This window comes from Podarcis filfolensis (assembly GCF_964270895.1).
Source record: "Podarcis filfolensis genome assembly, chromosome: 6".
NCBI classification, from domain to species: domain Eukaryota; kingdom Metazoa; phylum Chordata; class Lepidosauria; order Squamata; family Lacertidae; genus Podarcis; species Podarcis filfolensis.
This window is the reverse complement of record NC_139609.1, coordinates 65,140,306-65,161,563: the sequence shown is the minus strand read 5'-3', so window position 1 is coordinate 65,161,563 and position 21,258 is coordinate 65,140,306. Positions and strand designations below refer to the sequence as shown.

At 43.3% G+C, this 21,258-nt stretch overlaps 1 protein-coding gene and 1 long non-coding RNA gene across 6 annotated transcripts in view; one reads left to right on the top strand and one right to left on the bottom strand.

Annotated features, from left to right (window-relative positions):
* Positions 1-4,427, bottom strand: part of MAGI3 (membrane associated guanylate kinase, WW and PDZ domain containing 3) — a 115,648-nt gene extending 111,221 nt beyond the window's left edge. For 2 of the 5 annotated variants that reach the window (XM_083617299.1, XM_083617297.1), the window contains exons 1-2: positions 4,407-4,427; positions 3,956-4,328 (exon numbers count right to left, since the gene is read on the bottom strand). In XM_083617299.1, coding sequence (XP_083473425.1) covers positions 3,956-4,292 — 337 coding nt within the window. In that variant the 5' untranslated portion in view covers positions 4,293-4,328; positions 4,407-4,427. Of the gene's footprint in view, positions 1-3,955; positions 4,359-4,406 lie in introns of those variants that run through there. The other 3 variants (XM_083617296.1, XM_083617298.1, XM_083617300.1) reach the window with 2 other exon arrangements.
* The window catches only part of LOC310764214, a 37,263-nt gene continuing 20,060 nt past the window's right edge, over positions 4,056-21,258 (top strand). Inside the window, exon 1 of the long non-coding RNA XR_014549074.1 lies at positions 4,056-4,160. This is a non-coding gene — a long non-coding RNA (uncharacterized lncRNA). The remainder of the gene's footprint in view (positions 4,161-21,258) is intronic.

Below are 21,258 nucleotides of genomic sequence, written 5' to 3'. Positions count from 1 at the left end.
GAATACATTTCTATACAAGTGGGTCCATTTTCTAATGCATGCTGTATATGAAGCAGGTCAGTTCATTTAGATCTCTGCTTCTCACCACCTCAAGGTTATATTGTAACCTAATATGAGTCTCTGTCTCACTTTACCCCGTGAAGCCCATTATTTAACAAAATGTGTTCTTATGTGCCAAGAAGCTGAGAGACTGATGGCATAGTAGCAATTTGAACTTGGGTTTCCCACACCCAACCATTATATTCTACCACTGCTTCATATTTTCTGAAGTTTCACTCATTTCCACAATAAAAAGGAAAGGAGTTAGAAAACAGCCTGGTTATTAGAAGAGTCTTGCCATTTATGTTCAAACTACAAAAGTCTTACAGTTAGGTTAAAATGAATACTTCACTCTCTTATACTGTATTGGAAAGCAATCAGAAGTGTCAAACAGCTACAAGAAAATCCACAGAAGGCCTCTGTAGCAAAACCAAAGCCAAACACAATTCTTACTTGGAAACAATTAAGGTTAATACTTGCAGCCCAACTTTTCCATATTCAGCCATACACTTTAAGAGGAACTTATATACACATTTCTATATGCCAGTGAAAACATCTTTTTTGAAGCTGAAAAGTCAACAGTTGAAGTTACTTTGCTATTATTTCCTAAGTAAATTCATATATGTGGCAAGACAGCTATAGAAATAGATACTAGCTATAAATGAAAAGCACACAGGAGGTACATTTTGCCAAAATTGAGTTGTGTCACGTAACGAAAGTTCATCATAATTGTCTACTTAATATTCATATTTGTGCTGTACTAGAACAGCTATAATTAGCTTCAAATTTACAATTGTAAATCATCAGACTCTATGATTGCAAGTAACAGTGCTTAGCAATAACTTGACATTTGAAATGCATACTGGCAAGGAAGCTAAATAATTAACACAATTATTTGATATCTCCTATATATACACAAATTAACACCACCATGGCAAGATGAGACTTCCATTAGAAAAATGAAGTTGACAGAAAAGCAAGACAGTCTTATGAATCACTGTAAATACTTTGCACTAGGTTCCAGGCCATACACAAATATAATTATGTAATTGCATAACTAATGCTTACTCCACTTCATGTTAGCAAAGGGTATTTTTTACATTTTGCATAAATTTCTGGTGCTGAAAGCCAGGACATTTCTACTACATGACTATGAGCTTTTACTTTCAAATTTCAATTTCTTTCATGAAGCAAGCACTCTAGGAAAAAAGCTTAGACAGATCGCTTGCGGGAGTAATAGTAATTTTATCAGTCTCCCAAGTTTTCCTTTATGTCCTCTTCTACTGAAAATTACACTATTTCACTATCAATTTACATATTGATTATGTACTGATGTACATATGCTGCCGTAGATCTGAAAATAATCACCACAAATCATCTTACTTCAAGGTTAGCCTCTACTACTATATTTTGCTATGTCAGACTGAAGACAAACATAAGCAGAAAGCTTTATTTCATAAGCTATTATAAAAACTATTAAGTAAAATAATCCCATTTCCTGTGTAAGTCTTAAATAAAGAACAGAAAGCTGCACATTCTTTAAGTACAACATTAAGCATTCAAAACCACACATTAAATTCAGTATAACACGTTCAAACTTAAACAAAATAGAGAATTATCTTGTTGCCCTAGAGACACTGTTACATTCATATGTTACATTCATACTGTATTCCACACAGACAATACAAGTACTTATTTTAGATACTGTAAACTTTCTCTAATTCTAGAAAGGCGTATGTTAACTGTAAAAACCTTGAAGTGTGAACAATGGCAAAACACAAGAAGATCAGAGTAATTTATAACACTAACAGCACAGAGAAGTTTTCATACCACAACCTATGTTTGATATGTTTTGTTCCTCAGGCCAAAATATCACTGTTCTGTGATGGCAAATATTCATAGGAAATATAGCAGCTTGTGGGGCATAATCTGAATGCAGTCAAGTATTGCTCCCCATACAGCAGGAGGAATTATAGGACAAAATAACACAGCTGAAAATACAGAAAAACCCATGATGAAAGGCTGTCCTAAAAACAAACTGCTAAACTCTGGCATCTGGATTTACCTTTGCTTATAATAACTACTGTGGTACCTCTGGATACGAGAGTGCTTTAAACAGGTATGACTAGATGCGTCTTACTAAATGAACAGTCCTTTCAGAAAACTGACCAAAGAAAAGGAAATCACCTTTCTTGCCTCTCTCTGCTGTTCATGTTTCTGCCATACAGAAATACTAATTTTATATGAAGAGATAGTGAACAAGCCCACAACTAGACTAAATGATGGCTTTTAATAATGCTCATTCACTAATCTTCCCCAAGAGTAACATTAGCTTTCAGTAAACCTCAGTGCTCTATAAACTTTATTCTCTCACACAGCAATATACAAACAACTAGCTTTGCGGAGGAATCACTGGATTATGAATGCCACAGGGAAGGCTGAAACAAAAGGTTAATCACAATTTCACTCATAGATGAAAATCAGTTCAACAATGTTAGAAATCAAATGTAAGGCTAGGAGTCTATTGTAACATGAATCTGTTCCACTGAAAAGAGCTGCAGGGTCTACATCACAGATACAACATGCAAGAACCTGTTTGCTCAAGCATGAAGAACAATTACAACAGCTCCCTCCCCCAAATATACATGCAACTAACAGCTTCCCCCTTCCATTGAGAATGAATGGCACAGAAACGCAAACACATAAGAATCATGCATTATGGCAAACCCCAGCCTATGCAATGTTTAAATAGTTATAAGGATTCTTTCCTCAACATAGATTGCCAGGATAGTGCATAAAAAAATCTTTATTGCTAAACACCAAGGTTACAAGTAACTATGCCAAAAGTCAAAGATTTCTTACTATTCTTCCTTTAGCAATAGTGTTATTTGTAAAAGAATAATTAATCCACTGTAGTGAAAGTCAGACACCTTGAAACTACTAGGATGACAATCATCTCTAACACTGTGCAAAGCAGTAGACCTTACTGGAACAAATCACATACAAACCCAGCTAAGGTTCTTTGCTACCACAAAGCTTGCCAGCCCCTCTCCAGGTTAAAGCAGGTCTTGCAAATGGAAGCATTTGAATAATGACACTAATACTGGGGCGGAAGGTGGATACTGGAGTAAACAGGAAGGGCCAAGTCTGCTCAGGGAAGGGATTTAGCAGATGTGGAGGGGGGGCTTGGAGAGAGAAGATATGTCAGGGTCAGGTTTGCTTTAGTAGGAAAACAGTGGTGGAAGGCAGCTGTACAGAAGGCAAGGAATAAATAAGACACAGGGAGGCCAAATTTGCCAAGGAAAAATGGGCAGGCAGAGATTAGTGCTCCAGGAAGTACAGAAGTCGGGTGACACAGGTAGGGCGATGTGTGCCCTGAAGGGTAGGAGATATGACAGAAAGATAGCTTCGTGATAAGGCGGCAAGGCGAGCGCAGGTTAGGCAAGCTAGATGCGCCAACACGAACGAGGGAAACATAAGTAAGGGGGGAGGAAAGGGAGAGAACGGATGGAGGAAAGCGTACTTTGGCAGAACAGGCAATGGCGAGGAGGACACTGCCCAGAGTAGAGGCTGGAGGGCGGCAGGGCACTGTGTTTGGGGCGGGAGAAGAGAGCAAAAGAAAGGAAAACAGGGTGGCTGCGAGATGAGCAGGGTGGCTGCAAAGGTGAATCTTACAATGGAGGAGACCAGGAAGGGACCTAAGGCGAGGCGGGGGGGGGGGCTGTTTGAAGAGGGGCAGGTGCGCCTGGGTGGAGCCGAGGGCGGCGACTCGAGAGGCCAGGCTCTCCCTCCCACCGAGAGGTTAAAAGGGTACGGTGGGGGGGGGGGCAGAGAAATAAAGAAGCCTCCTAACCTCCCTCCCCCCCCCCTCGCGCGCAGCGGACGTTTCTGGCGACCGACCGCCGGACGGACTGACCTGGCCGCACGGTCTTGAGGCGCACCGGCTCCCTGAAGTGGCGGATGACGGCCAGGGTGTCTCGGTGCGTGAGGCCGCTCACCGGGGTGCCGTTCACCTCCAGAAGCACGTCCCCTGGGGCGGGGGGCTTCCCCGAGAGCAGGACGGGGCCACTCCCGCCGCCGCCGCCTCCGGACTCGGCCAGCGTCGGCAGGCGGCCCCCGAGGTAAGGGAACTCTCCGCGCTCGGCGCCCCCGCGCAGGAGGTCGGGGTCCGGGCCGGGGCCGCCCCCCCAGGACACGGCGCACTCCTGCACCTTGCTCAGCCAGTGGCGCTTCCTCCGCAGCGTCTTAGACATGAGGCCACACCATGGGCGCCCCTCCGCGCGCGCGCTCTGCCCGCTCCCCGGTCCCGCCGAGCTCCCCTCGCGGCCGGCCGGCCAGCCCAACCTCCCGCGCGCGCGCCCTCGCGCCTCCTTCGGCCACCACCGGCCGCGACTGCCTCCCAACTGGCGCCCTCAGCGCGGCGGCGGCGGCGGCGGCGGCGGCAGGAGCACGCCCCCTCCTCCCCTTGGACACACCTCTTTCGCCTCCTCCCTTCCCCTCCCCGCCGTTGTCTTAAGCCCCGCCCGACATTCCGGGGGGTGGGGCCAAGTGGGTTGACGTCAGGAGATAAGAACTTTCAGGGACCGGGAAGGGGGGGAGGGGTTTGCGGCAAGAACTTCGGCGGGGAAGGGCAGGCGCGAAGCAATGCAACCCTCGGCCTTGCCCCAGAGCAGCTCCGCAAACTCCGACCTGAAGCTGCTTTTTCATCGAAGTTCGCAGTACCCGGGAAGCGTGCTTGCAATTGCAGCAGACACGGCCGGAGCCCCTCGTGGTCTTCCTCTCCACCAGTATGCCCAGAGGGAGAAGTCGAGGTAGCTCCCGGGAGGCGGAGGCTCCAGCTCCTCCGCCTCGCCACTGCCTTTCGTCTCTGCTCCCTCTGGGCATTCTGGATCGGGCCCATCCTGCCGTCTAGAGGAAGAGACCCAAGTGAACCGAGGCAGCAGTCAGAGGCAGCTGCCTTCTTGGCTTCTCCTCCAGAGCAGGCAGCCAGGCATGAAAGAACAGCAGCAAATAGTATGGTGGCACCTTAATGAATCATTAAAAAGGCATTGCAGCGTAAGCTGCAGTCTACTTTGTCAGGTGCATGAAGTGCTGCAACGGTGAGAATCCGGTCAGAAAAGTTGATGAGCTTCTATTTTTTTGGCGAAGTTGTGTTGTGCAGTAACTTCTGAGGAACAAAGTCTTCTGCTATCCTGCTCACTTCCTCTGGGCTGCAGAGGTGGGCCCAACTCCCACCACAGACCAGAGGAAGAGTCAAGGTGGCTACTCCTATAAATTGACACCCACTCAGTCCCACTTTGGGTAGGAGAGAGAAAGGAGTAGGTGCCCCTCCTGTCAGCAGTGGTGTCTTCTGCTCCAAAGTGTCAGCTACTTATGCGTGCCTGAGGGGCCCTCCCAAATTGCTAGGACCTCAACAGTTGCCTGATGCTGCTGACCTCTGCCCCCTCCCCCAGCTCTGGTGCCAAAGGAAAGTGGTTGTGGGCTGCTTTGAATGGTGCAGTTATAAGCCCTTGTATTTGACCTTAGCTATTTCATACACAAATCCAAAGTACTTTTACTTGAAATTCTCACGTGCCAATGGAATTTACTGCCAAATCCATGTTCTCAGCTTTGCACACTGTGAGCCTGAGCAGATGCGTGCTTACTTGAAAATTATTCGGAGTAGCGTGGGGCTTAGCCCCAAGCATGCATAGCAATTTAGCCTCTGAATATTTGCACACATAAATTGTGAAAAAGAATACAGAAGGTGCTCAAAGGTACCCTGTTCCCATTAAGAACAAGGACAGTGACTTAAGCATTTAATGGGCAAAAGCCATACTAGCTTCCTTTTCATACTATATCGGATGCTTACCATGATTACAGTAAAGCCCAAAGCCCCTTTTATTCAGAAGTAAGTCTCAAAATAAAGAACCATCAGAAGAGAGAGCAGAGAGCTTGAAGATGATCAAGGGTCTGGAAACCAAGCCTTATGAGGAACTGTTGAGGGAGTTGGGTATGTTTAGCCTGCAGAAGAAAGGACTGAGATATGATAGTCATCTTCAAATATCTGAAAGGCTGTCACATGGAAGATGGAGCAAGTTTCTTTTCTGCTGCTCCAGAGGGCAGGACCCATACTATTGGATTCAAAGGAGATTCTAACTAAACATCAGGAATAACTTGTAAGGTAGCAGGAGTTGTTTGCCAGTGGAATAGACTCCCTTAGAAAGTGATGGACTCTCCTTCATTTGAGGTTTTTAAACCAGTTGGATGGCCACATGTCATGGATGCTTTAGCTGAGATTCCTGAATTGCAGGGAGTTGGACTAGATGACCCTTGGGGTACCTTCCAATTCTATGATTCTGTGAGAAGTAAGTCTTATTTAATTATGCTGGACTTACTTGCAAGTGAACAGGGCTACAATTGCACTGCCAGTTTATGAAACATAACCTTTGTACATTTCTGCCTATCACCAGCTACACGTCCCCTTCTATCCGTTTTTCCCTATTAAAACAAATGCAATTCTATAAGAACCATTGTTGTGTTAACAGCTCTCTAAGTACAGATTGCAATATTTTTCTTCAGATATATTTGATTAGCATAGGAGAGAAGAAAGAAAGGAACATAAGATGTAAGATTTTCTGTACACACACCTCACTGCCACAACCTTCAATATTTATTTTATGAAATTGCGACTCCTTGCTCGACTGCCACAACATTTCAAGCCCATTGCCATTCCCAGGAGTGTCACAGCAACGGGCCTTTGTTTGATACCTGCACATTTTTTTATAGCAAGAAACTCAAATCAGGCACAAAGCACATGAGAGCAGCAGGACTTGCAATACAAGACGCTAAAACCATTCCAAGTCCAGCTCTACTAATCCACCTCAGTATAACGTGCCTTTGCATTAATTATTTGTTTCTTTACCTTGTTTACTCTGGCCTGCTATGGAGTAGCTTCCCGTGTACAGTCTTTCCCTTGCCTGGTGCTCTCCAGGTGTTACTGGACTCCAGCTCCCATCATCTCTGACTGTTGTTCATGCTGGCTAAGGCTGATGGGAGTTGGAGTCCAACAGGCACCTAGAGCGCACTAGATTGGAAAAGGTTGCTATGCAAATCTCCCCCACTCCTTCCCTCAATTATCACCCAATATTAACAGTGAAGCAGGGAAAACAGTGACAGCAAAAATCTGCTAGCAGGCTTCTTCAGAAGTGAAGTGTCTTGGTCTTGCCCCACATTCCACATCCACTTCTCAGTAGCAGCTCCTGGATTCCATAACTTTCTGCCTAACTGTGTGCACCTAGCTCCAACTTTGGTAGTATTCAGAAGACAAAACAAAAGTTTTCCTTTTTACCCAGGCTTTTGAAAACTCTTGTTTATTGTTCAGCCTCTGTTAATTGTTTTACTTGATGCATTGATTATTTTTGTATTGAATTTTCCTGTTTTATTGTGATATAACACAATCTGGGAGTTTTCGCTGAATGGTGGAAAATAAACGTATCTCATAAATAATACCTTCAAAATCGCTCCCAAGTGGCTTATTAAACAAAACAGCAATAAAAATACAATAGTAATAAAAGAAAACAAACTTTTAAGAATTGGAGCAGAAAACCAGTAAAACGAACATAAAAATCTTATACAAAATGCTTATGCAGCTGAAAAAACATCTTTATATGGTACTGGCAAGATAACAATATAAGCAACAGACAAGCCTTTCTGAAAATGTGTTCCACGATTGGGGTCCTACCACTGACAAGGCCCATTCTATAGTTGGCATTCACCATAACCACAACAGTGAAGGAACCTGATAGGGCTCCCACAATGATCTCAGGCAGGTTCACATGAAGCTAGGTAGAATTTTATGTATTGATATTACAGGAGGTATTGCCTGAAATTAATTAGGGTTTTCAAATTTTAAATATAACTTTTCTTATGTGGATCCCCATTCCAGACATATGGCAGACACTTTTTATTAATTGGCTTTTAATGTGCAAAGTGCTTTATGAGTTTCCAGCCCCATCTTAAGCCCCAGCGAGCACAATGGGATTTACTTCTTGAGAAGAATACCATTCTTCTCTGCACCTTTTCACCAACACAGCCATCTTGAGAGGTGGGTCATTTGTAATTACCATTTAAAATGGGTATTTTGTGAGTGTCACTTGCTCAAAGCGACCTACATATTTCTCAGATTCATGATCAATAGTCACTGGGTACCATATAGGAGAAAGGAGTTTTGCGGTATTTTTTGTTGTCTGATATTCAGGCCCAATTCAGTTGTACAAGATAAACAGGCACAAGTTTTATCTTAGTTTGTTATTTAACTGGCTTGAATAAAACAAAGTATCCTGTATTTGGATGTAACAAAAACAGAATCTATGAACTGTCTCCCATTGTGTGTGGAATCAGGAAGGTTCATGCCTACTTGCTTTCTGAATGCTAAATCATAATTTAGAGTTATGTCTGAACTGGATCTTAAACATGGACCCTCAATACAATATTTTACCATGACATTCCAGTTCAGCTTTAAACTGAAAAACAGAACAAACATTTTTCAAATTTAACTAGGAAACTTTCTCAGTGGTGCTATGGACATGCATTCAATTGATTAAATTTGTACTTCAGTGTAAATGCTGGATTCTGTACTTAAAAAGGGCCATGTTTGTCTTGTAGCTTGTTATTTGCATTCAATGTGGAGTTACAGTGGTACCTCGGGTTAAGTACTTAATTCATTCCGGAGGTCCGTTCTTAACCTGAAACTGTTCTTAACCTGAAGCACCACTTTAGCTAATGGGGCCTCCTGCTGCTGCCGTGCCGCCGGAGCACGATTTCTGTTCTCATCCTGAAGCAAAGTTCTTAACTTAAGGTACTATTTCTGGGTTAGCGGAGTCTGTAACCTGAAGCGTATGTAACCTGAGGTACCACTGTATACCTAAAGGGTTACATTACATTTGTGTTATGTTTTCTGGTTCTAGTGCTTTCATGAGAAAAGTCCATCCCATATCTCCATGGATCTAACTACTACTCTAAGACTGTGAGACTGTCCCTAGAAAGGCCTGGACACAATTTGAAGGCCAGTATCTCTCCCCATTGCCCCCGCTCAGTCAGTTCCCTTTAACACACACACACACACACACACACAAAGTGAGCATAGTGCCAATGCATCTTCTTGTGTTGGGTTTTCTATGTTATTTCCCATTGTAAAGATTGTGGGGATAAATCATCACAGCTATATGAAATGCAATTAAGAGAAAAGAACATGTTTAATCCCATATTTTAATAATTGGAGCTTTGGAGAAGGAAAATGGAAAATATAATATGAAGAATAATCAGATCTGGTGTGTGTGTGTTTGAGTGAAGCAGGGAACTAATACAAAAATTAACCATGTTATGGTTGCACCATAGCTGCACACAGCAATTGGCAGATCATTAGTGCGACCTGTCAGTCACTGAAGCAGCGCTATCAAAGGGAGAGGGAAATTCCCAGCCTTAGTGGCAACCTCCAGAAGGTGATGAAGGCTGAGGCACCTCAAGTCAGTACTATGCAAGTATGCAATTACTGACAGGCTAATTACCTCTAGCCCAGGCTCTTGCAATCACCTGTGGCAGCCAGCCAATCCCCAACCATATGCTTGCCTCATAAGGGTAACCAATAAAGGTGAGGATTCATCTTCCTTCTTTGATCACTCAGCAGTAGCAGCCAATGGCTCTTACTAGAAAACCCAATTTTGGGCTGCTTATATACCATACATTTAAAACACATTTTTCTCCTCGACGCATACTGGGATCTGTAATTTAAGAGTGCTAGGAATTGCAACTCTGTGAGGAGCAGAGTATACTTCCCAGAATTATTTGGGGAGGGGGACATGTGCTTTAAATGTATCATGTGTATGCAGCCTTAAACACCAGCAGGTAAGCCTAGAGTTGAGCATGATGGGAATGGAACATCTCCTCTTCCAACAGACCCTCCCCACTCATGAATAGCCCTCAGCTTGGAGATTCCCTGACCAAAACAATTGGAAGTGGTCTATTGAGTTCACTACTAATAGGCTTACTCAATAGGAGCAAGAGACACGGTGTCTGTCACCACTAGTTCAACACTTAACCCAGTGATAGCTTGTCTCAGGTGACTTAATCATTGAAGGGGGGGGGAGATGAGGGGAGCTTGGAAGTAGTTGCCTAGGAACCATTCAAACATCTGTTGGTTCCAGGTTTTGACAGGAAACAATAGGGGATATGTGGGTGGCTGCCTATTAATGCCTACAAATGGACTATTAACACATTTAGTTGGAAATAATTTTAAATGTCTTTTAGAAGTTTAAAATCTGACATGGCCTTTCTTTAATGGAAAACATTCCTCACTGCCTTGGATACATTTATAAAAAGGCTATTAATCTGTTTATTATAATTGTGATTTTTAATTTGCTTTTACTTTATGTCACTCATATGACTTTAGTTAACGGTCAGCTAATAAACTGAACCAATTAATTCATAGCTAGTGTTCTATTTGGTACCTCAGTTCTTGACCATTGGGGGTCAGGAAAGAATATTTTCCTCTGTGTGTGTCCCTTCCTCAATAGTTACAATTACTGACACTATTGCTGTGTATGCATATCACCAATGCTGTTTTTCTAGAAAAAGGTGCCGGAACTCACCATGAACACCTACCTCATTCTCTTCTAATGACAATGGCGCCCACCTGAGAGGGGCCAGAACTGAGTTACAGCAAGTTCCAGCTGAAAACCCCCCGGCATATCACCATAATTAATCATAAGCCAAGAACAAACCTTGGCTTCAGATCATGGTTTATTTGGAGCAAAGCAAACCATGACCCCCAGTTCAGACATAACAATAAGCCAGGGACCTTTGTTTGTTACTTCTGTTCATTAGTGGGGAGCAGTAAAGTGGGAGTGGTCTGGACATTCACAGTAAACTATTAACTATCATTTACCACAACATATGAAGAAACCCAATGTTGGATGGGCTCCTGTGGTTGCAGGTTCCTTGGAAAGCCTCAGTAGGTAGGTTCTCTCTGATTGCAACTTTTGGTACTAGGAAGGAAGTTCTCCAGGGAAGGTGAGTTGGGCTGCCTTCCCTTGTAGGCATGACTAGGGTTGCTAACCTAACAGCAAAGTCAGCCTGGTTTACTCCCGTGCCTGAACAACAGATATTAGATTAGAACATGTTTCACAGCATGGAGATGAGCACTGTCATCTGCTAATGTTTGCAAATCAAGCTGCTCTCAAAGACACTGGAGCGTTGACTGGTAGAAGTGTTAGCAACACTGCGTGGCTTGACTCATGTGTTTGAGTCATCTAGAGCTCCATAGCCATTTTCCTATTGTACAGCAACAAGTCTGCCTGTGCCTACTGCTGTCTGAGTTGAACAAGGAGATTGAAGGGTGTGTGGGAGGTGGATGGTGTTGTCGTACAACATGAGCGGGATGATAGCTTCTTTGTCCCTTCCACTCCGATTTCAGTTTGATACATGTGAATATGAAAAATCATCTTTCAGAAAACTTCTCTTTCCCCTATTTTAAATTCTTATGATGCATCCTGCCGTTCAATTATTTAGGTCCTCTCTCCATTACTATTTTTCGATCCAGCTCAATAACATTTTCTTTTAATGCACTTTCAGTTCTATTTCTTTTCTTAGATGTAGGACCTTTGGCTTGTGGCTGCCTGCATACATTTGCCTCTCAAGGCTGAAATAGTCAACTAGAACTCTTTTAGAAACATCATGTGCTTTAAGAATACACACAATGGTTCAAGCTCAATGTATCAGGAAGGCTCAATAGCACTATTGTTTGCAAGCATAAAAGGGTGTGACATAAGATACGTAGTTCAAACACTTGCATTCCTTTGTAGATCTCAACAGGAAGAGCAGGTAGCTGCCTTAAATCCCAAAGGAGCTGCATTCTCTGCTGTAAAACAATGATAGTTTTTGTTTCAATGACCGTCTCTTGAACTTCATGTCCCAATATTCTTGTTTTATTACACAACAATAGACTCTCCAATAACAGCTTTGAACCCTGAGCTCTTTTACATGGTTGATAAATCCAGGCAGATTTAGAAAATGTCTAATTTCTTTTTAGTTTGGAAATGGCTATAAAACCTTATCCATGACGAACTGGTACATAATGTCTTTCTGTTTTCCAAGGCACGCAATGCTTTGTTACCTATGCAGTGCCTTCATTTCTTCACCTCATATAATATTGTCATAACAAGCTGCCTAAAGATTGTAATGATATTTTAATCTTGTAGTAAAATCATTTTATAAGGGCTGCTCGAAAGGAGGAAATAACAATGTTTAAAACTTGCATGGGCAGCTGGGGGGGGAATAAATGAGTGTGTCGGAGCGGGTGGTCACAATGAGTCAAATACATTCATGTTGTAATTCCTCCCTGAATCTATGATGTTACTCCAAAGGCGGGTTTGGCTCACTGCATTCAAGTGGATTTGGCTGGCTGCCAACAAATGTGAAAATAACTGTCACAAAAAATATATGCTTTCTTCACACCTACATGGCAGAAGTGAGAAGACTGAAATGTTGTAGTATTAAGAGTCTTGGACATTAGAGGTGCACTAGCAAGTAATTTTAGACCAGAAATCTAATACTTTACATGGAAGCTGTCATATAAAAATAAAGGAACAGTGAACTATATTCACAGAAATGTTTTTTTACTGCTCAGGTTTGCATATGACAGTAAGCCCAAACTATGGCTTAATTTAGCATGGCTGTATGAGCATGTGGGCTCCTGGAGAGCCACTCTCAGCCGCTTTGCTCCTTCCTGGCGTTTTTACTGTTACACCACACTGAGCCTAGGCAAGGATATGCTTAGGCACAGGGGTGGGGACCTCTGGCCTGTGGGCCAATCTTGGCTCGCCAGGGAATTCAATTTGCCACATGTGGCCATTTCCCCCAAATTGGTGATGTCAGCTGATGGGCCGGGGCACAGGGCTTAATCCTGCATTGGCTGTGCAATCCTGTTCCCAGTTCCTTGGGCCAGGAATTAGCCACCCTTGCTGCAAATGAAGGCAATAGAACTAAAATGTGGATAATTATTCTGCTCTAACAGTTAAACAAGGGACGCGGGTGGCGCTGTGGGTTAAACCACAGAGCCTAGGGCTTGCCGATCAGAAGGTCGGTGGTTCGAATCCCCGCCACGGGGTGAGCTCCCATTGCTCGGTCCCTGCTCCTCCCAACCTAGCACTTCGAAAGCACATCAAAGTGCAAGTAGATAAATAGGTACCGCTCTGGCGGGAAGGGAAACAGTGTTTCCGTGCGCTGCTCTGGTTCCTCAAAAGCGACTTAGTCACGCTGGCCACATGATCCGGAAGCTGTACGCCAGCTCTCTCGGCCAATAAAGCGAGATGAGCGCCGCAACCCCAGAGTCGGCCACAACTGGACCTAATGGTCAGGGGTTCCTTTGCCTTTACCTTTAACAGTTAAACAGGTAGGTAAACAGGCCAGAGAACAAAGTCAATCAGGATTGCGTCCTCTCTCTGCCATTGACTAGTAACCAGAGATGATTATAAATGGCAGAAAATATTAAAAAACAGCTGAGCTACAACCATTGGTCAAGTTTTCCTTCTCTCCAGATGTCGTAGAATGCAGATTACTGAAAACTATGCTATTTCTTGGATGTCAGTTTCTTTTTGGTTGTTTCCCTTTTATTTTCTAAAATGTGCACAATACCCAATGGCCCCCAAAATAAATAAACAGCTCCCCCAAATCAAAGGTTTCCTTCGTTTCCTGATGGTGAGCAAATACAGATTAATGGAGCAAGTGGGGCAAGCAGTTCCATAGACTTCAATCCTCTACACAGGGAATATTTTATTTCCAGATTCCTATATTTGTTCTGATTTCTCCAAGATATACAAGGTGAAATATGATCTCCAAGATGAACCAAAACTTTCTGGTGGATTTAGCTGGAGATAATAAAGCAGTTTTGTAAAAAAAAAAGAAGCACCGTAGCTTTGTAAGGCTTAGTCAGCGGATTAATTCTTGAAATATTAGGGCTAATCTGATTCACTTCTGACAAAATATGTGAGTAGATTTGACAATGTCATGAATAAGTCCTTGAAAGTGTATTCATGCTTCAGGGTCCTCAGAAATAATTCACTGATTTTTGATGTTGAACAAACTAAAAGATTTATATTGCTCACAGGTATCTTTATGGACAGCTGTCATTGCATCGGCTTAAATACTGTCTGCAAACTCATCTCCAACACAGTCCTGTACCTTGCACCTTATGCATGGTGCAATGGTTTTGGCTTCCCTCATTCCAGCTCCACTGCTGTAACAAAAACAGAATATTGTTTTGAAAACAGGCTGCCAGCATTAATCTGACTCTCTGCCATTGTTGGCAGAAGATATGCAGACTTTCCTCCTCCTATGCCGATTTCCTTGTTTCACCTCACAAGCATGTAAAATATCTGAGCTCATCTGAAGATAACCAGAAGGAATGTGTGCATTTTAGCTATCTGGCTACCTAATGCACTGCAGAGCGAAGAATTATGTATTTACATATTGCTAATGCGTAAAATCTCAGAGAGTTAGAGCTCCATCACACCTGAAAACAAATGTATTTAGTTGAAAGGGCAGCACAAAGAAAAATAAATTGCTGCATTCACAGTGGCTATCAGTATTCAATACATGTTCAAACTCTACTCCCAAAAATGCATTCTTTATTGGTATTATAATTAGAGGAAGATGCAGGTTCAAGTCAATAGATCTCTTCAGTAGGCAGGGAAACAGTTTGTTTATTACATAGCTGGGACAAAGAAAAAAAATCTAAAGATAGAAAATGCATCATGAGACGAAGCATCTAATGACAATGTTATGATTAGCTTTTTGCAAGACAAGATGGGGGGGAAGCTTTACAAATACAAAGGACTATTACAAAAAAAATAAAAATAAGAATCCTTTCCAAAATACATTTCTCACACCTCTTCAGCTTCCCTAGGAGTACCATTTTTGATGTGCCCGAGTGAGAAGCAAGAGAGGTGAGGAAGAAAGGAACAAGAACAAAAAGAATAGATCTTGTTAACAAGTGGAGCAGCTTCTTAACATTTGATCTGAAACATAGGGGTAGGAGCCACCTGCCTCTCTGCTCCAAGCAAGTAGCTTCCCTGTGCTTTCACCAGCTCTGTTTATAAAAACAATTTTTTTTTTAAATTTAATAATGACAAAGCCATTTTTCACCTTCTCACCCCTTGCTTTTTCCTGTAAGACCTATTGCAGTCGTTAAGAGTCGTCAACAGGCTCATCTCAGCTATCTGCCAACCACCCATTCCCACCACCCTTCTGAGTAATACCCCTCCCCACCTTCTCACTATATAGAAGGATCTGGCAACTTCTGTTTCAGTGTATCTGAAGAAGTGTGCATGCACACGAAAGCTCATACCAAGAACTAACTTAGTTGGTCTTTAAGGTGCTACTGGCAGGAAATTTTTTTTTTTTGTTTTGACTATGGCAGACCAACACGGCTACCTATCTGTATCTGTTTATAAAGTGATCCTTTATTTCCTTTTGTCTCCACCATTCTGTGACTCTATAGAAAATTATCACATGGCCTTGGTGAACATACTTCTCTGCCAACAACCCAGTGATGGAAGTTCCAATTCCTAAATGAAAGAATAGACTGGTCACCTCTGCCCAATTCCCCATCCCCAAGCCTGGTGCAAAGGGGAGTTGGACTGGCCTGTTACCCAGGATCAGGTTAGGAGAGGAAGCAAGTTTATATCCTTCAGGAAAATATCTGGCTACCATTCTCATATTATTGCAACATCTCAAATTAATCCGGTTGTTGCCTCTGGCCTATTTTTCCTCTTATAATAACCGAGATACTTTAAAGAATTCAGAGGCTGGAATTGAACGTCACACTGTTACAAATGTTCTGTCTGCGCAAGCATCTGCAAGATGGAATGATGCCCCTCCTCCTGTGTGCTGCTCTGGGGGCTTCCCCAACACCCCCCCTGTAAATGTGGGGTGCATGGGGAGAGAAGAGAGAGCAGAAAGCCCCACTGTGCCAACAGGGCTTGCTGGATTAATGCTGCCTGACATTTTCAATTATTTTAATTCACAATCATGTAGGGTGCCAATGCTTTTCTTCTTCTTTGCAATGCTTCTGTGCCTTTAACAGCCATGAAGCTTTCCTGATATGCAGCTGCAGTGACTGAGAAAGCTTCAGTTCCTGTATGTCTGCTTGTCATTCAGCTGTCAAAGAACCAGGAGCCCAGCAAAGAAAAATGACAATAAACAAGCATTTTAAAAGGTGGAGGGAGAAAGACATCAAATATTACCCCATTCTAAATACAAGACAGAGACTATGTAATGTGTGGCTTTCTGGCATATTTCTTGCATTATCTTAGTATTCCTGCTGTTAGCATGATGGGGAGATTTTTATCCAAGGGCTAGCAAAAAGCAGTGATACAGAACACAATCTGGGCCAATTCTGCTTGGTGGCAAGCTCCTATACATAGCTGAGTACGGGTCTGGGCCTTCATAATGCCCATGGTCAGTACACACACAAGTGGCAACATTTGTAGACCAGGTGTTTCCATGCAGTTGTACACGATTCAATTCTTCGGCAATCAGCCTTCTGGACCATAAAGAAGACTGGTCACCGAAGAATTGATGCTTTTGAATTATGGTGTTGGAGGAGGCTCTTGAGAGTCCTGTGGACTGCAAGGAGATCAAACCTATCCATTCTGAAGGAAATCAGCCCTGAGTGCTCACTGGAAGCACAGATCGTGAAGCTGAGGCTCCAATACTTTGGCCACCTCATGAGAAGAGAAGACTCCCTGGAAAAGACCCTGATGTTGGGAAAGATGGAGGGCACAAGGAGAAGGGGACAACAGAGGATGAGATGGTTGGATAGTGTTCTCAAAGCTACGAACATGAGTTTGACCAAACTGCAGGAGGCAGTGGAAGACAGAAGTGCCTGGCGTGCTCTGGTCCATGGGGTCATGAAGAGTAGGACATGACTAAAAGACTAAACAACAACAGGATTGCAGACATAAGGCATATGAAGCATATATATTGTTATGTTGTGGGCGAACATATCAGACGACACAGCGATTCTTCCAAAGCAGCTCTTTATTTGTAAGCTGGAACAGAACTGAACTGAGGAGCTCAGTCAGCCTGCTTATATAGAGCTCCAGAACAATGTAACTGTTGCAACTTTCTAAAACTATCCAATCACTGAACGTCACTTTCGATCCTTCATTTGCATAACTATCTACAGTATCCCCCTGCTGGCCCAGGGTAAGAACTTCAGTACATAACATATATATGCAATGTTCTGTTTTCATACAATGTGTTTTGCATATGTTCCTAAAGTCTGCACCTGTGTTTCACCTATCAAAAGGAAGCTACCTCAGACCATTATTCCATCAAGCTCAGTATTGTGTATATCGACCGGTAGTAGCATGGGGCTAGGGCAGTGACTGGGACTACACTGAGCCCAATGCTGTCATATGACGGCAGCAGATTCCATGCTGGCTCAGGCCCTCCTTCTCACCATCCCTGGAAAAATCATTTATAGGGCTTTCTGATGGCTCCACTGGCTGGGCCCCACTGGTGGCTTTCCACACATCTGCACATTTGGCAGGAAGCATCACTACAGAGGGAACAGCAGCCAATGAGAAGCCGGTGCAGGGATAACAGAGGGATACCTCTATCAATTTCCCCTTCCCCAGTCCTGGTGCAAAAGGGACTTTGGATTTCTTTGGATCTAACCAAATGTTAAGAGAAGATAAGGGTGCTGGAGATTTTAGCAAGAAAGCATTAAGTGCCTGCACACATTGCTCCCCTGGTGGAAATGAAGAGTGTCTTTACAAAGAACATAACACAATACTATTCCAGCACTTGAAGCTCCTAAATTCATGTCAGTTAAGCTCCCCATACCCAACCTCTACAATATTTTCTGGTACTCTGTCTATATGTTTCTGCCCACATTCCTACTGAACAATATTTGATTAACATTTCAATTTATATACTGCTTTGTTACCAGAAAGATATTCAAAACAATTGAAACCAAAAGAATGTAAAAAACAACAACATAATTACCCTTTCAACATTTCATTTAAAAATAGCAGTTCAAGACAACCATTAAAAACAGTAGTATCGAAATGAGAATTCATTCAAAAAAGCCAAGCAAAACAGATGTGTTCATTGAGCAAATAATGTTCAATAAACTGAAAAGCTAGCGTAATGAGGGAGAAGGGCAGTTCAAAGCTAGACATTAAGTATTCTGTAAAGATTAGTTTCTCGAAGGGTTTTCCAGAGCAGCATATGACCCTAGCATAAAGATAATTGAAGATTATAACTTTAAAATGCAAAATAAAGTAGTTTCATTGCAGAGTTGAGAGTCACATCCACAGATCCTTGCCACAGTTTTCATGAACCTCAAGAGAGTTTGGAATATAAATGCAAAGTCTTAATGATGATCTGTGTCAGTTTGGGCTGACGGAGCTTCATTCTCTACAGATTCCGTGTAGAAACTGACAAGACATTAGACCTCTGCATCAGCTCGTACTAACAGATACAAAAACTGCCATCTGTGAGTCTTTTAGAAACATCACTGGCATTTGGGTGCCAGTTAATATAACCAAGAATAGCATGCGTTCTGGCATATAAAGACACTTGAACATTTGTTTTCCTATTTAAAACAGCATGCATAATATTCTTAGGGGACAGTTCATAAATAACTGTTAACCATAACTTGGAATAAAAGTCTGGACAATAGTTACAAGTATCCCCAAAAAGTTTTAATAAAAGTATGTAAGATTTGAAAGGTGTGAGGCAGGAGTGGAAGCCAGTGCCAGATATTGGGTGGGGTGGGCGGTTCCCCTGCACGGGGGGCACAAAACTGAGAAAATCAATAATGGAAAAGATCCATTTGAGGATGCCAAATTTTGGGCTCACTCAGGTCACCATATTACAAAAGATTCTCTTACCTGGTGGAAGGGAAGACTATTAGTGCCCAGAAGGTGTGTCTTCATGTACAACATCCAATATAGTATTCAGAAGCTGAGTTGGGGCTTCATCTAGGGCAGGCATAGGCAAACTTGGCCCTCCAGATATTTTGGGACTACAACTCCCATGATCCTTAGCTAACAGGACCAGTGGTCAGGGATGATGGGAATTGGAGTCCCAAAACATCTGGAGCGCCAAGTTTGCCTATGCCAGATTTAGGGACTCCCATTTAACCATCCCCTGCACTCCTGCCACTAATTTGGGAAGTGGTGCACCCACATTATCTGTCATCCAGGTCAATTCTGTTTTTTTCTTACAAAATACTGTGTTTTGATGCATTTTCCTGCAAACCATCTTTTATCCAACTGAGAAAAAGAATGACCTAGCTGTGCTTTCAGCCAGTAATATGTATACAGCTTTTGTTTTTTTAGATTTAATGTGTATTCCTCAGGACCTACAAAAACTTGAAATACAAGTTTGAGTGTAACAGACGCACTGTGGGGGGAGGGGTGATACACATACCACTCATTGCAAAAGAAAGGCAATTTGTCTACCCCTTCCTCTCCAACTTGTTTACTTCTTAATGCACAGGAAGCATCCTATGGAGGGAGAGGCACAGGGAGAAAAAAGACTAAGAATGCTGGGACTGCCTAAAGCAGTCATTCTGCAAGATTTACTAGTGATGGAGTTCCTGCACCTTAGAAACTATGTCAGAAGTGAAGTAGATACAAGACAGGACTTACAGAAGCCACAATGCCACCATTCAGGTAAAGGTAGGACCCCTGGATGGTTAAGTCCAGTCAAAGGCGACTATGGGGTGTGGCACTCATCTCGCTTTCAGGCCGAGGGAGCCAGCGTTTGTCCACAGACAGCTCTCCTGGTCATGTAGCCAGCATGACTAAACTGCTTCTGGTGCAATAGAACACCGTGACGGAAACCAGAGTGTACGGAAACGCCGTTTACCTTCCCACTGCAGTGGTACCTATTTATCTTTCACTGGCATGCTTTCAAATTGCTAGGTTGGCAGGAGCTAGGACAGAGCAACAGGAGCTCACTCAGTCATGGCGATTCAAACCGCCAACCTTCTGATCAGCAAGCCCAAGATCTCAGTGGTTTAGACCATAACACCACCTACGTCCCCTTGCTGCCATTCAAATTAAGGGCCAAAAGCCTGGGGAGAGCACTCCACAAGTTGAGGGCCACCACTGAAAAGGCCTGGTCTTGTGTTGCCACCTAGCAAAGGATGAGAAGGGAGTCAGCTGTTGATCACAAGGTCTGGGGTCTGTTCATAAAGCAAGAGGTGGCCCTTGAAGTACTGCGATCCTGAGCTGCATAGAGCTTAATAGGTCCAATGGGAGGGGTTCCCCAGCCCATGTAAACCAACATGTGCGCTTCAGTCCAAAATTGGACCATAGCAGAGAGCCAATGGGTTAGGGCAGTGGTTCCCACCTGATGGTCCACGGACCCTAGGGACTCCATGCAAACCACCCAGGAGGTCTGAGGCACCATTCACCTAACAAAAACTACTACAGAGATATCAAAATTTTGAAAAGGAATCCATGGCTTGGCTTTTGAAAAACAGGGAGTCCGCAGCACTTAGCTAATTAGGAACCGCTGGGTTAGTACCGATGAACATCAGACCCACCCTGCTGGGTCACACTTAAGGTTCACCTAGGGTAGTGTCCTATTCTCACAATGGCCCCATAGCTTCCTATAGATGCCTGCAAGTAGGACAGCAGTGCAGCAATGCTCACAGCATTAGCACCCAAAGGGGGGCTTGCTTCTCCCATAGGCACAGCCTTGGATTCAAGCAGAAATCTGGCATGGCTCTTTCTCAGTTGCCCAGCCTGCAGTCTGCTTCTAGCTTCTTACTCACACACCTCAACTCATTTTTCCCAACCACCAAACAGCCAAGGGAGGGGGACCCACCCATTTGCCCTCTGGCCCTCCGTTGTTACCTTAACAACCCATACTTAGGGGTCAGAGACTCAAGCATACTGTCTACCCCCACCTCCATATGATTATGCTGCTGGTGTGCAGCCAATAGACTGTTTGAACTTGGGGAAACAATCTTTTTTAGTAGCCTTTAGTTAAATATATGAATGAATGTATATCCTACGGTAAAAATATTGTCTTGAAGTTTGTTGTTCCGGCACATTGCAAACATTATCAATTTCTCAATGTGTTTGTACCTGAGCCGGATCCCAGACGTCAGTTTTAAGTTCTATGGCTCATTAGCTTCTTAAACCAATCAGACACATT